The following is a 16,170-nucleotide window of genomic DNA, read 5'->3' on the forward strand; positions in this document are numbered from 1 at the left end:
GGGCTGCTGTAATTAGTTGAAAGTTTTATTTTATTCTCTCCAAACACAAATGTTGTTTTTGTAGTGGTTTTTGGCTCCAACATTAGCCAAAATGCCATTCAGTTTTGTTATTGTATTTTTTGACTTTTCACAGATTGGTATCCTGGTGACTCTAGCTTTCTCTATCAGTGCCACAGCTGTGCTCTCTGACTTATGGAGCAAAGAATGGACGACACTGCTCCTTTCATTTCAGGTGGCTCTCTTCACTCGACACAGCAATTGGGACAAACAGTCGAATTAGCTTTCCAATTTACATCAAGTGCAGTTCATGCAGTGTGCATTTATGTATTTCCTTTTTTGTGTGCAGATCACAGCACCCTTTCTGCACCTGGGCGGAGTTTCACTAATGACACTTCTGTCCTGGCCAATAGCCTTACACTTCTTTCGCATGAACAAGAGAGGTACGTGATCCTGTTTGGTGCTTGTTGGCAACAAATGAAAATGCATTGTGATTCTGGTCATATCCTATTTCAACCAACACATCTTCTAGTTGTTGATTCTGGGCTGAAAAATGGACTCTACAACTGCTAGTCTCGAACCAGATACCACTAACATCAGTGGATTTGAAAGAATTGCTCAGTGGGTAGTACTGTCGTCTCACAGCAAGAAGGTCCCAGGACTCCTTTCTGTGTGGAGTTTGCATGTTCTCCCTGTGTCTGCATGGGTTTCTCCGTGTGCTCCGGTTTCCCCCACAATCCAAAAAACATGTAGTATAGATGCTAAATTTTCTGTAGGTGTGAATCCGTGTGTGTGTGAGTACCAAGCCATGTAATCGGGAGGGTTGGGGAAGATTGACTTTGAAAGACCTAGCAACACAACCTGGAGAAATCATTGTCAAGAAAATTCATGGATAGTATCTTGCGAATGGCAGGAGATGGCCATAGAATCACCAAAAGTTGGATGTGATTGAAATGGTAATAGGTAGACAGATAGATGGTGATTGTAATAAAAATAAAAAAAGCAGCTTGTTCTGTCTAAATTGATGCAACAAAACTAGATTGCTCCCATTATAATCGCCCAGTGTTGCACAGCATTGCTCAAGCAAGCATTTATTTGACAGACACCTCTTTCCTCTTTTTTGTTGTGCTACACATCAACTCAAGCCACTTTCATTTTCCCATCCATATATTTTCTAAATAGATTCGATTGCTTCATATTATGAACTGATTGGATTTAGGAACGACATGAGGGTGAGTGAATAATGTCAGAGTTTTTGGTAAACTAACTCTTTAAAGAAATTAACAAATCGTTCCCACTACTTACTAATACGTCAGCATGTTTTACTAATTAGTAACCTTGTTTTTCTAAATCGTACGCACAATATAATAATGTGTTCCTTTTTTGAGTTAAATAAGAACGAATTGATACGTGTCCACGACTTACTAAATCAAGGGAACAAATTAGTATATCGTGCTCACAATTTAGTCAAATGAGGAAATTAAATTATTATATCATGACATGCGCAAGTTTCACTTAAAACAAGGGAAGGAATTAGTAAATATTGGCGACGATTTACTAAAATGAGAGGACATTAGAAAGGACATTATTTGTTCAGTTTACCGACATTTCGTTTAACCCTGAAACACAATTCAATGTGTTATTCAAAATACAGGTATAAAACCTACATTTTTTGGGGAAAATTCATCCATATTAACAGTACATTGGGTCCTGTTTTTACAAACTTATATTTTATTTTAGTTAGTTACCAAGGCAACATTTATAATGTTCGTTTTAAAATACTATTAAAATTATTTCTGTTATTTGAAATGGTTTAATTTTAGATAACAACACGGGGTAGAAGGGACATTTTATCCATGATATCCCAGTAAAATTATTTGTAAACAAAAACCATTATGTCCGTGTTGGTTATGGGCAGGTTATACCATAGTACCATAGTCAGTTACATCCTGCTCTCAAGTCAATGGAAATGGTGTCGTTTTGTTGGTTTCCATTTATGATCTGTTGTTAACACAGCTGCTGCATCTGTTCCTTCTTTTCATTGTGCTGTTAGACTCATAAAAACCAAGAGCTTGTCCTCGAAAAGCATTGCCCCCTCCGGCCCTCCTTTTCTTCTTTCCCTTTGGCTTTTCTCCTGCTCTCTCTCCTCACTCTCTGCATCTGGCTGCGTTCGGCTGAGTCATGTCTGCCTGTCTCTCTCTCTCTCTCTCTCTCTCTCTCTCTCTCTCTCTCTCTCTCTCTCTCTCTCTCTCTCTCTCTCTCTCTCTCTCTCTCTCTCTCTCTCTCTCTCTCTCTCTCTCTCTCTCTCTCTCTCTCTCTCTCTCTCTCTCTGCGCTTTACTGAAAGCATGACGAACAAGTCAGAAAGACAAATGCAGGACAGAGGCTAAACTCACACCAGCTGTGTGACGCTCGCCTCCACCCAGAGATGTCTCTTTGACCCATCATCCCTCTCTTACAAAGACAACGTCTCTCTCTTCTTGAGATGAGCCGTACCAGTGTAGAGGTGACATAAACTCTCATTACAGGCGACCTAACGGGTGCTGCAGTAACTAAGTGGACCCTGTCAGTGCGCTATTATCTTTCTGTAATTCTGAAGTTTATTCAGGCTGCTAAATGATTGTATTGGCCGGTATGATGTTTTTTTTTTAATGTATTTGGCAATGAAGAGGGTGGATTTGGCTATGATGGGGAATATGTTGATGGCAATTTGCCTAGATCAGAAACCTTGAAACTTTTGCAAATGATGGTTGTATTTAACCAGCTTCAGTATGTGTATGTACAGTAGTCAACATTTGAAGTGGATCAAAACCTTTCATCAAAGTTTTACATGAATTTTGAACCATACCCGTTTCTGTCTTAGGACAATTTTGTTCTGCTGGTTAAATACAACCATTTTATATATATATATATAATTATTATTCTTTTTTTTTATAAATTTAAAGCTTAAAAGTTGCTGCTCTATGAATGAATGATCATTATTGCTGTGATTATGTTTCTAGCATGTTATATGTTTGGCAACAGTTCTTCTAACCCTAATTGATGGAGTGTGTGTAGCTGTTAATTTAATTAATTTAATCAAGATTCATCCATCAAGAGGTCCTAAGGAATCAGACAAAAATGTTTTTTTTAAAGATGAATAACCCCCCCCCCCCTATCCATCCCTAAACAGTTCTACGGGCTGCCATAGTCTTCCACCTGAAGATGAAGTATATAAAGATCCTTGATTAAGCCCCTAATAACTATAATTCGGTTCATCATATATTGCAAAAGTTGCCATATGTTTTTGTAACAGTTGGATTTGTCTTTCATTCATTAAGTTTTTGCATATGTTCATTGAGGGGTGTATTGTGTGTTTCAGTGAGGCAGGTGGCTGTCCTCAGCTTGTACCTGGCGGTTCTCTTGGCCCTGTATCTGGTGCCGTTGGGCATGTATTCCCCCTGCATCAAAGAGGAGGGCACACTGGGGCCAGCACCCACCCTCATCGGGCATAGAGGAGCACCCATGGTGTGGTATTTTTACCTCATGATATTTTAAGATCCCTGTTGTGTTATACTGAAAGAGCACATGTGGATTTTATGTGGGTTTCAGTCAGCATGCCATTTAAAATCAATGTTTGTTTGACTTCTCTTTCACAATTAAACTCGACTTAGATTTTAATTGTGATTCTAACTGGAATAAAAAAGTTTTTTATTCAATTCAAATTTAATTGTGTAGCGCTTTTCACAATACATATTGTTTCAAAGGAGCTTTACAGAAAGTGCATTTCAGATTGTACAAATGTTATTTTTATGTTTGACCATTAATGGATTCGATTACAGTGGTTAAGACTCAAAATGGTTGTCGAAAGGTTTGACGTTGTTGATTCTTTTCAAACAGCTTGCACCAGAAAATACCCAGATGTCCTTTGAGAAGGCTGTAGAAGTAGGAGGAGAGGGGCTGGAGACGGACGTCACAATCAGGTGAGCATCTTTATCATACCTACTTACTGTATTTGTATAAAAGCATTTAAAAGCAAGTTTTAAGACATGTTTCTTTTATGGCTTCTAACATAGCAGTATTATCATTCCTAGGCATTCAAGTGGTTCTAGATCGTGGTGCTTGCAATGCTGGTTTGATTCCAAGGGAATGCATGATCTAATATAATGTGTACCTTGAATCAGGGCCGGCCCGTGGCATAGGCGGAATAGGCAAATGCTAGGGGCAACACTCAATAGGGGCGCCAAAATGAGTGAACAAGATTTTTTTTTTTTTACTAATACTATTTTAAAAACATCAATTCAAAATACTACAAAATAAAGCAAAACAACTCCACAAAAACTTAACTAAGTCCCCCGACTCCGGTCCGGCGCATCAATCTTCCCCCTCCCAGCGAGTGCTTGGAGTGCGTCAGAAACAGAGCGCGCGCGATCAGTTTACTGTTGGTAATTTGTTGTGTAGCGTCGCCCCTCACTGCATCCAATGTAGACAGCATTACTTTCGTTTGAGGGCACTTAACACACTCAAGCTCCCCGTAGAAACGGGCCTGGCAGCTCGAGCCAGGTCTAGACATGGTAAAAGTTACCTGATTGTGACAGATGGCCAAATTTACATTACATTTTAAATGAGCATAATAGTCTGCAATAGATACAGTGCCAAACGGAAGAGAAGAGGATAAAAGGGGATAAAGACAGAGATAATGTAATGAATTAACAGTTTATCTAATTGCATAGTAGTAAGATATATAATTTAATGGCAGTTATTTTTACCTTAAACTTTATGCTAACAGTTGTTCTGAGTTCACCAGAGGCCACAGACAGTGTGATTTGTAACAATCACGTGAGTTTTTTTTAGATGCATTCACTATCACTTTTATTAATTAATGTTTTACTCTACAGTTTTGCAGTTTTGAAGGGGAAATATGGCATTTTTTTGATTTATTTGCCAAAATTATTAATGATATTTATATAGGCTACAGGTTTATTAAAAGTAGCAACGTTTTATGTAAAAATTAACATTAAAGAAGACATTTCGCAGTTTCTTTCATAGTGAAAACATGAAACGTGTCATAGTTTAGTGGAAGATTGCTGCCATCAACTGCAAAACAAACACTTTTGCTAGCGCTCAATGAATAGTTTGTGCATGAATGACATTTGGACGATGACATCACTGCTTTATCCAGAGTGGCTATATATACTGAACAAAATTATAAACGCAACAAAACTGTAAAGCTGTAAATCTGCCTTGAAATAATCTATATTGTAAAAAGCGCTATAAAAATAAATGGGACTTGACTTGAATGCTAGATGTAATGGTCTTGCTATTTAGGCTGTAATGTGTGTGTATATATATATATATATATACACACATATATGTTTGTGTGTGTGTATATATATATATACACACACACAAACTTCTATAATTACACTGTAACAAGGGCACCTTAAAATAAAGTTTAACTAAAAATACTTATTAAAATAAAGCATTTATTATTCAACGCTCTAAAATTAACTTACAATAGTTGGATAACAAATGATAACAAAGATTAACATTTGTTAATAAAGATTAATAAATCATGTAACAAATATATTGCTCATTGTCAGTTAATGCATTAATTTCGCATTTGTAAATTGTTACATTGTTATCTTAGCAAAAAACTAAGAATCCATTGTAAGTCAAGTCCCTTGTCCACTTCAAGTGAGCAGCATTATTTGCTTTGCTATCTATGAAAAGTTTTTCAGATCAGTCAACATTGAGGTTTCATTTAAGGTTATGGCGCTGCCTATGCAGACAGCAGAGCTCATGTTGATGGTACATAAAATACCCTGCAACCTCCTTTGAAATTCATTCTGCGGCCCTATGACATTTCTGTGATCTATTGCTTCAAATACATCAACAAACCATCAATGGGCCGTTCATTCACAAGGTCATTTTCTTTAGACAAAGGTCTGCTCTAGCCAAAAGGCGTATAAATGGAGATCTGATGCTACCCGCTCCTGGATGAGTCACTGCTCTCAGGTTAAGGTGATTAGCTGAACACTAATCCTGTTAGCACTCTCATCTTTACTGCATGAGCGGCAGGAAGCTCCCTAGGAAGCATGGATGACGATGAGGGAGCGCGTTGTCTGTTTGCAGCTTATATTACGCAGGTTTGATGATTTGGAAACGGAGACGTGAAGTCTGACACTTTCTGCTTCCCGTAGTGAAATAAATGCAATATTTGTTAAATACACAGATGTTTCAGATACGTTTCAATTTAATACTTTATGTACTGCTAAATACAGCGTCCGTTTGTACAAGAGTAAAGTTCAACATAAGCCTACTATTTAAATATCAATGTAGTGTTTTTTATCGGTTTTATTTTGATAAGCATGACACAATATCACATCGCAACTACATGAAAACTACATGCTTTTACTGTCTTAAAAAAACAGATTTGTGAGCATTCGTGGAACTGAAGGTGTTCGAACAAGCACCAAACCGACGTGATCGTTGTCATGCGGTGAATCCGGCCAATCCTGGAACAGCTGTGTCGTCATCAGAGCTCGTCCAGCCGCTCTTTGAGAAGCTGCGCTGGCTGAGTCCTCCAGCTGCTCTCGAATCGCTCTCGGACTACTTTAATGGCATACGTCACAGTCACATGGCGTCGACGCTGTCTCAACTCGGACAAGATTTCTAACTGGCATGCACTGCTTCAAGTCAGCCTCGGATCGGTCTGCTGTATGAAGTCGAACGAGCCTAAAAACTAAGGACCTAACAAGACACACCTAAAAGCAATGAACAATGAACCAATGACAAAACCGAACAGAGAACCTCATGACTAGAACAACCAATGAAAACATCACACATGAAGCAAGGGAAGCACGTGACATGATCACATGAGGAGCAAGGGAAACGCATGACTAAGAGAAATTCAAAATAAAAGACAAGAAAACATGAACAAAACCACAAACAGACATGACAAAATGAATACTGTAATGGTATAAATAATACTAAAATAACACAATACTTTGAATAAGTGGATTTCACAGAATACAAAAACAGCTGCCATCCCATTTGAGCATGTTAAAATTCACACAATATTCCTCTTTGCAGTTATGATGGCGTCCCGTTTCTGATGCATGACAGCACTCTGAGGAGGACAACCAACGTGCACGAAGTGTTTCCCAACCGGACGGATGACCCGGCGGCCATGTTCACCTGGGCAGAGCTGGAGATGCTCAGCGCTGGATCCTGGTTTCTTCGGGTAATGATCCAGCACCTTCTGTTCCTGCTCATGAACCAGCAGTCATATGAATATATTGATGGCTAGGCTATGTGCATTATGCTATACTAGCATCTATTTATAAGGTCTACACTATCATTTATAAGGTGGCAAGGGGGTGGCATGAGGACTGTGTAAAACCCAAGCAAGCAAGCAAGCATTCAGACATCTATACTGTGACACATATACTACATCTATACTATAATTAAAAACAAAATATGGACGCAAGCGGCAATCGTCGTGGTCCAAGCACAAATGGCCCATGTGAATGATTAGCGATTCAATTGAAATGTATCTTATGATGTGGTTTTTACTGCAGTCAAGTCACCTTTATCTATATGGCACTTTATATAATTCAGATTGTTTCAAAGCAGCTGTACAGTGATAACAGGAAAATGATGCACATCGGCTGTTGTTTAGCTGAAATCAGTTCAGTGTTGATTCAGTTCCGTTGTAAAGATCATCAATTATTAAATTAGTTCATTTCATCTATAAAGCAGTTCTGGAAAAAAAAAAGTCATCATCCAGCTCAGTTCAGTTCAATAATATCATTGAATATTAAGATGGACAAAGTCCATCCCTGACAGAATTTTCATTATGGGTGAACTATCACTTTAATCTCTCTGTTCAGATGACTGAATCTCTCAGTTGAAAAAGAACCGGTTCGTAAGAGCCAATTTACCTTGGGTGATTTGACCCCTAATAACAAAATATCAATATCCAGGGCACCAAGACACTGTCTATTAAACATTTCAACACTTTCTAAACGATGAGCTTGTATGAGCAGGTCTATCATTACTACATGGAGAAGTTGTTTTATCAATATTATGTGGCCTACTTGGATGATATATGAATCACTTGTTTTAGTGCATCAAATTTGTGGGCAAAAAACCCCCATCTATTTCAAGATAAGACTTTGTCAAGGCAACATAAAGTTTGTCTTTCAAAAGTTTCAATCTGTTTAGCGAAGATTAGATTCTTAGCTACTTCTGCTATTAGTGTCTGTGATTGAGATCTGCATGGCTATTGGTTTCAATTTATTTTCTTGGATGATGAAAGTGCAGCGGGCGTTGGAGAATCTGTAAAAATCACTGTACTCGACAAAGGTCAAAATAAACGAGGAGAAGGTTTGTGGAAATTTAAACCGCAATCCCCTCTAATTTTATGAATCACGAACAACAGGAAAACAGCCCATTTGGGCTAAACTGGTTGTGCTGTATGCTTTTGACTCACCAAAAAGATCCGGTTCATAAGAGTCATCTGGTAATGAAGTTAAGTACACCATACACTATAAAACGGGGAAACTGCTTGCATTTCTATTTGATACTGGGACAAATAATCTGGGGTGGCAAGGCTTTTTCTTAGGCTGGCAGTTCCCATATCTGTGGTTGGCACCCTGGTAGATTCACCCCTTCAAGTGCCATCCAGTTACCTTCTTGGAATATATAACTACAGCTATTTTGCATTTTATTATGTTTAGTAAAAAATATCAAGAATATAAATTACTTTAAAATAATAATGTAATATATGTAAATATATAAATATTATACTATATTTAATAAAAAATGTTTTAACTTTGGACAATATGATCAAGTAATGAGTCAACTAAAATAAAAAATAATTAAAAATCACTGCGAATATTTGCAATGCATTGTGGATCCAGCATTCATTCAATGCAAACAGAAAATTTGCATAATATGCAGAAAATAAATGTATACTGCAGAAAGAGTAAAAGCAGTATGCTATTCCAAAGCTTTTGTTTTCTTTTGCTGTGTTGTGTTTTATTTATTTATTCATTTTTCATTTTAGAGAGGTGACGATTGATTATATTTGTTTTCCAAGCTGGATATTATATTATGTTTTTTCCAGACACATTATTATTTCAGGATTATTATGGATACTAAAATCCATTTTATCTAAGAGCACACCGTATGAATTCATATTTTTAGAGAAATCACTTGGGTTCTTTTAGGATGTTGTGGTCAAAACAGATTAAAAACAAATAGAAACCACTCATGGATTATAAAACCCCATCATACTATTACAAAAATGATAATGCAGTGCACATCCATGTATGCTTCGGTTCTGGGACCCTTAATTAAACTCAGAATCCCTCTTAAATCCCTGTGTGGAATCAATGGGGATTAAAGGATTCTAGCTGGAAATAGGCTTTGTCAGTAGGTGCCTTGCGTCACGGTTCCAGCCCTAAAAGACGTATAACTGCTGCCAATGCTGAACCTCACCCAGTTTAAAGCTCAATAGAGGGAGGTATTCATGACTTTGATCAAGTAATATGCTTGTGGATTGTAGTGTAAAGGTGTATAATTCACCATCTTTGAGCTCCTGAGATGTTGGATCTTATAATTGATCTATAAACTGTTGTCAGACTGTATGCCTTATTCATTTGGCAAGACTGTGAGGGGTAAAAACTCAAGTTAACCAGTCTTCTCTATCTCTATCTCCTCTCAGAGGGATCCTTTCAGTACAGCCTCCTCTCTTGATTTAAATGAGAGGGTTCAGGTCCAGAACCAGACTGTACCAACACTGAAAGAGTTCCTGAATGTGGCCGCTCAGCATGAGAGACTGGTGATCTTTGACCTCAGACGTCCACCCCGAGGCCACCCGTACAGGGACACGTGGATCACTCGCATCCTGGAGGTCATACACAACGAGTCCTTCATTAACTCCAGTCAGGTAGTTCATGAACCCTAGTTGGATGCTGACTTTTTCTTCTAACCTTAAACAATGGCATTATAATGTCATGTCATGTGACCGCCTCATGGCATTTCGTGTTTCCATTTTTAAATTATTCTATTAAAAAAAAGGGAAAAATTGAGCTGAAACTGTGCCTAATGTATTGTGGTGTGTTTTTTTGGCCTGTTTTCTGGTAGGTGCTGTGGCTGCCGGCCGATCAGAGGAGTGTTGTACAGGAGCTGGATCCAGAGTTGCAGCAGACGTCTGGAGATCATGCGTCTATCGAGGAGCTGCAGGAGGAACATATAGTCCGACTCAACCTCCATTACAGCTACATGTCACAGGATCAGATCAGGTATGTCAGGTTGTCGCCTGCATTATTTTTCAATAATTCAATGGCCCGGAGTCAATTATTACACTTATACTACGGCTACTACATCTCACATTGTTCAGAGGATGTATTTCAAGACATTAGTCAGGTTTTGTCCTTAAAACGCTCTTGGGTTGACTAAGTTCTTATTCAACTAGTCCCAAACCTCTGTTGCTCATTCCAAAACGTCATTTTAGAGCTAGTGACAAAGGCTTGAGCCACTGATATCAGACTAATGCAGTTATAGAGAGAGAGAGATTGATCATGAGTATGTGAATTACCCGAGTGTGTGCGTCTTCAACAGTGTTTGACATCAGCGTTTCTACTAATAGTGAAACTGTAAGTGTTCTGTGTCTGCTCCATGAACAGCGCCGGTATTACATCGCTAGTGAGAAATGTCTTGTAGCTTTTAAGTTGTTAACTATTTTACTGATAAAATCGTCAGAGCAGCGCTGTCAACATGTTTCTGTGTTCGTACTGTATGTGTGTGTGTTTGAGTGGAGAGAGCGTATGTGCTGTCCGTGCATAATAAAACGCAATTTTGTGGCAAAAACATGGAAATAATTTGTTGTTTTTATCCTATTGTTTACTATATTTATTTGCTCTGTTAGTGTCGTTGTGGGTTTTGTATGCTGTAAAATAAAACCTTTTAAATAACTGAAATCTTTTGGTGAGGTGATATATAACTATAATGCCGTCAAGACCTGCCTGGAACTACTTTAGCCGTGCGTTTCCCTGATAATAATTGCACACCAATAAAGATTCAAGCATTCAACAGCCACCTAGTGTGTGTGTGTGTGTGTGTGTGTGTGTGTGTGTGTGTGTGTGTGTGTGTATGTGTGTGTGTGTGTGTGTGTGTGTGTGTGTGTGTGTGTGTGTGTGTGTGTGTGTGTGTGTGTATGTGTGTGTGTATATATATATATGTGTATATATATATACACACTCACCTAAAGGATTATTAGGAACACCATACTAATACTGTGTTTGACCCCCTTTCGCCTTCGGAACTGCCTTAATTCTACGTGGCATTGATTCAACAAGGTGCTGAAAGCATTCTTTAGAAATGTTGGCCCATATTGATAGGATAGCATCTTGCAGTTGATGGAGATTTGTGGGATGCACATCCAGGGCACGAAGCTCCCTTTCCACCACATCCCAAAGATGCTCTATTGGGTTGAGATCTGGTGACTGTGGGGGCCATTTTTGTACTGTGAACTCATTGTCATGTTCAAGAAACCAATTTGAAATGATTCAAGCTTTGTGACATGGTGCATTATCCTGCTGGAAGTAGCCATCAGAGGATGGGTACATGGTGGCCATAAAGGGATGGACATGGTCAGAAACAATGCTCAACAATGCCGTGGCATTTAAACGATGCCCAATTGGCACTAAGGGGCCTAAAGTGTTCTAAGAAAACATCTCCCACACCATTACACCAGCACCACCAGCCTGCACAGCGGTAAAAAGGCATGATGGATCCATGTTCTCATTTTGTTTACGCCAAATTCTGACTCTACCATCTGAATGTCTCAACAGAAATCGAGACTCATCAGACCAGGCAACATTTTTCCAGTCTTCAACTTTCAAATTTTGGTGTGCTCTTGCAAATCGCAGCCTCTTTTTCCTATTTGTAGTGGAGATGAGTGGTACCCGGTGGGGTCTTCTGCTGTTGTAGCCCATCCGCCTCAAGGTTGTGCGTGTTGTGGCTTCACAAATGCTTTGCTGCATACCTCGGTTGTAACGAGTGGTTATTTCAGTCAAAGTTGCTCTTCTATCAGCTTGAATCAGTCGGCCCATTCTCCTCTGACCTATAGCATCAACAAGGCATTTTCAACCACAAGACTGCCGCATACTGGATGTTTTTCCCTTTTCACACCATTCTTTGTAAACGCTAGAAATGGATGTGCGTGAAAATCCCAGTAACTGAGCAGATTGTGAAATACTCAGACCGGCTCGTCTGGCACCAACAACCATGCCACGATCAAAATCGCTTAAATCACCTTTCTTTCCCATTCTGAGATTCAGTTTGGAGTTCAGGAGATTGTCTTGACCAGGACCACACCCCTAACTGCATTGAAGCAACTGCCATGTGATTGGTTGATTAGATAATTGCATTAATGAGAAATTGAACAGGTGCTCCTAATAATCCTTTAGGTTAGTGTGTGTGTGTGTATATATATATATATATATATATATATGTGTATATATGTGTGTGTGTATATATATGTGTGTATATATATATATAACACACACACACACATACACAATAAGAAATATTGTTAAATACTATTGTAATTCAAATAATTCTACTTAAAACAAAGATGCACATCTTTCCTCTGAGATATAAACAATGCATCCCTGATGATTGTCGATTCTCTCAGCTTCTCTACATTTCTGCATACTATTTTTTTTTAAAGTTGACACTAAAAGGAAAACACATTTTACCTTGATGGCACAAATGAACACACTCACATTAGATATTTTTCTTGCTTTTCGTCTTCTAATGTAATCTTCTGGTGCATTGCAGAGAAAAGCTTTACAATTAAAGTCTGAAACTGAAACGCAGTCCGCTAAATGTGATTCTGATTTCAGAAAGTACGCCTCTGTGAACATCAGCACTAACCTGTACGTGATCAGTCAGCCATGGTTATATTCACTGGCATGGTGCGCCGGCGTTCATTCGGTCACTACCAACGCCCTGCACATCCTTAAGAAACTGCAGCGCCCCCTGTTCCTCATGGTGAGTTGAGCCTTGCATTGAGATCACAAATATTCAACTCTATGATTCGAAGGACCATGACGATTCTTTTCCTCACAAATCCTGGCGCAGACTCCAGACGAATACAGTCTGATGTGGATCCTGACAGATATTGTCTCTGCTTTCTTCATCACTGTTGTTTTCATATTCCACTGGTGAGTTCTGCTTCCACTAACCTGGTGTTGAGTTTCAAACCTAATCACATACGTGCATTACACGTTCAAGTATTTGTAATCTGGGAACTGTCAATGTCCCAGTATTGGGACAATTGGCACACTTTTTTTTGTGCTTTTTTCCCAATCACATATTTTAGCAATCATTTTAAATTAGGCTGCATTCGAAAGCTTAAACACTCAAAGTACTGTTTCCAAGGTAACACAATAGATGATGAATAGATGATGCTCAATTTTTGTGATATCAACTTCAAATTTGGAACACAACTTGGTTAGACGTGCGGCTTTGATTTTCTAGCAATCTTAGAGTACAAATTATTTTGTAAAATATATATTTTGGATAAAATATAAAATGTTTAGTTCTGTGCATTTGCTTTAGAGCAACATTAAGCGTCTAGAACGGTTTTACACTTTTTAAAAACATTTTTTTTTACTTCTGCAATAATCTGTAGTGTCTTTAAAAAGAGACCAACTTAAGTCTGTATTCCAATACATTCATGAATTACAGCCATTTAAGTTCAGATCTGTTTTCAAATAGGGCTGTCAACCGGTTAAAAATCTTCCAGATCAAATTTGCATAATATCTGATTAATATCTCGCAAAGAGTATGCAAGATTAGAATTGCATCAATTACAGTATGTCCCAAAACATAGATTATGGGTAACAACATTATAGCCTTAAAAAGCATTTTAAAAATTTAACAAACCTCTGGAAAAAGTACCATTTTATACCAACACCTTTGGTATTCTATTTTCAGGCCACTGTTTATTTGTTAGATTAAGAAGAGATTTCTTCCCATCATTTTATTAAAAGCATGTTATTCCATGTCTTTTCCAATGTTCTTCCTCAAAATTCAAATTGAAGGCTTAAAAAAGCAACCATGCCAACGTTGTGTTTGCTGTGATGTGATAAATTGAGCGTGTGGTGTTCCTCCTCCAGGTGGCGTGAGCGAGGTTTACCCTTCTGGTCCGGTAGTAGACCGGTGAATGAGAATGGACCGTACAGCAAGTTCAGGACTGGTAAGTTGTTCATTTTTGTCTCAAAGTCTCTCATTGGCCATGGTTTTGGCACGTCGTCGTCCTGCGTGTGCTGTACAGATTGGGGGCTATTTTCAGAATGGCAGACGATCATACAACTGTTGCCAAATCTGCAATATACAACAGAACACACTGTGTGCGTGTGTGATACTGTATCTTTGGTCAACCTAAGCCAAACATGATTTTAACGCATCCTCCTTGCCAGTTATTTTATCTAATGACAAAAATTGAAATGCAAAATAAGTACATTTATTTCTGATAAATGATTTATATTATTGTTGCATATTGTACCCTTGCTACATGGTGCTTTAAAAAAGCAGTACACAGTGTATACTACGTTTTCCATTCTGAACACAGCCAGAATGTTCTTGTGTACTCATTTGTGTGTGTGTGTTATGGTTGACATGCAATATGTATTATGTAAATAGTACATGATACACATTACATATAAAATATATATCCTGTGTGTATATATAATGTGTATATATTTATACAAAATATTTGGAAATCCCTGATTTAAAAAGTAAACCATTTCTAAGCAAAGGTGAAGCAGAAAAATTCCAGCAATCGTCCCAGAAACCCTAGTTGTGTGTCCTGTGGCGCTGTTTGAATGTGACTCTCTGTGCTGTAGAACGGTCTGAGGTCCAAGGCATCCGCTGGAACCCGCTGTTCTTTGACGGGCCGTCACTCTCCCTGGACCCTGTGCATGTTCCCCCTGTGCATGGCCTCCCTGTACCCATCTGACCCTCCATCACTCTCATTACTGAGCCGTTATCGTCTCTCTCCCTCTCCTGTGCGGCAGAGCTGAGCGACGTCTGGTCCATCTCCAGCATCAGTGTCCGTGGAGAGGCTCAGAGGTCGCCCCTCACTCCCAATCTGCCCACCATTTCTGAGGAACCGCCCATCTGAAAAGACAACGGAGAGATCTGTGATCTCAGATCTCTGTCAAGACCACCTTGAGCTCCAGCGCCGTCAGCATCATCGCTATATCAGCATCATCGTGCAATATATATATACAGTATATATTCTGGGGTTTATACTTTGGCAGTACCTTGAAATTCATGTACCATGGTGTTTACATGGTACTCTGAGAGGTAATTCATAGAAAACATATGGTAGTGATATTTTGTTAAAAATATCAAATGTATTTGACCAATTATTTTCTGAATTGGTGGCATAAGATGAATCGAATATCCAGCTTCTTTTGCTTCTGTGAAGTTCGTTCTTATCAAAGACAGAATTTGCCTATTTTTCAACGCAAGCCTGATTACTGCAGAATGACGCATGGTAAAATAGTGTTTTGGAAATATTTAAGATGTCAGATCCACTGCATGGTGTGATCAATTTGACAAACATTTACAATCAGGAAGACGATAAAAAGCCAAACAGACAATCTGAATTCGAAAGATCTAGGAATTGCTACTTCTTGAGTTATATAGAAGTGCTCGATTTCATCAGCCTCTGATAACACAAGGCTACTGATGAACTTGGAGATGTCTTTATTTTGGAAGTGATCATGCGTGAGCTCCTCATCGTACCGCAGACATGCAGCATGTTAAAACACTGAGCGCTGGATTGTATACATGTTTTCTTGCTCTTTTCATGGGATGCTGCAACATTCCTGCCTGTATAAAACGCAATGCCTAGCGTGATTTCTATTTACTTAATCTTTCGATGTAACTTAAGACTGTAAATATGATTGTAAACTGACCTTAAATGATATTCTGATCTGATATTATCAGATTTCTTTTTGTTGTCTCTTTTTGTTACTCTATCATCAGCACTAATAGCCTAAATAAAAATATTTTTAGCAGACTCAAAATATGCCTCAATACGTATCTTTACAAAAGGTTTGATCTATATGTGAGAATATCAGCATCACATCACAGAAATGTTGAA

At 38.5% G+C, this 16,170-nt stretch overlaps 2 protein-coding genes across 6 annotated transcripts in view; both read left to right on the forward strand.

The window, feature by feature from the left end:
- gdpd4a (glycerophosphodiester phosphodiesterase domain containing 4a) overlaps positions 1 to 16,093 on the forward strand; it is a 34,074-nt gene extending 17,981 nt beyond the window's left edge. For 3 of the 5 annotated variants that reach the window (XM_077193932.1, XM_077193931.1, XM_077193930.1), the window contains 11 exons: positions 134 to 232; positions 347 to 440; positions 3,358 to 3,503; positions 3,876 to 3,958; positions 7,071 to 7,221; positions 9,709 to 9,933; positions 10,131 to 10,288; positions 12,896 to 13,043; positions 13,134 to 13,216; positions 14,174 to 14,253; positions 15,074 to 16,093. In XM_077193932.1, the coding sequence (XP_077050047.1) occupies positions 134 to 232; positions 347 to 440; positions 3,358 to 3,503; positions 3,876 to 3,958; positions 7,071 to 7,221; positions 9,709 to 9,933; positions 10,131 to 10,288; positions 12,896 to 13,043; positions 13,134 to 13,216; positions 14,174 to 14,253; positions 15,074 to 15,180 (1,374 nt within the window). In that variant the 3' untranslated portion in view covers positions 15,181 to 16,093. Of the gene's footprint in view, positions 1 to 133; positions 233 to 346; positions 441 to 3,357; positions 3,504 to 3,875; positions 3,959 to 7,070; positions 7,222 to 9,708; positions 9,934 to 10,130; positions 10,289 to 12,895; positions 13,044 to 13,133; positions 13,217 to 14,173; positions 14,254 to 14,902 lie in introns of all 5 variants that reach the window. The other 2 variants (XM_077193929.1, XM_077193928.1) reach the window with 1 other exon arrangement.
- LOC143696984 (uncharacterized) overlaps positions 1 to 16,170 on the forward strand; it is a 118,773-nt gene that overhangs the window by 720 nt on the left and 101,883 nt on the right. The window lies entirely within an intron of this gene.

Source organism: Siphateles boraxobius, unplaced genomic scaffold (genome assembly GCF_051911475.1).
Source record: "Siphateles boraxobius isolate OS27281-9 unplaced genomic scaffold, OSU_SipBor_1 31, whole genome shotgun sequence".
Taxonomy (NCBI): domain Eukaryota; kingdom Metazoa; phylum Chordata; class Actinopteri; order Cypriniformes; family Leuciscidae; genus Siphateles; species Siphateles boraxobius.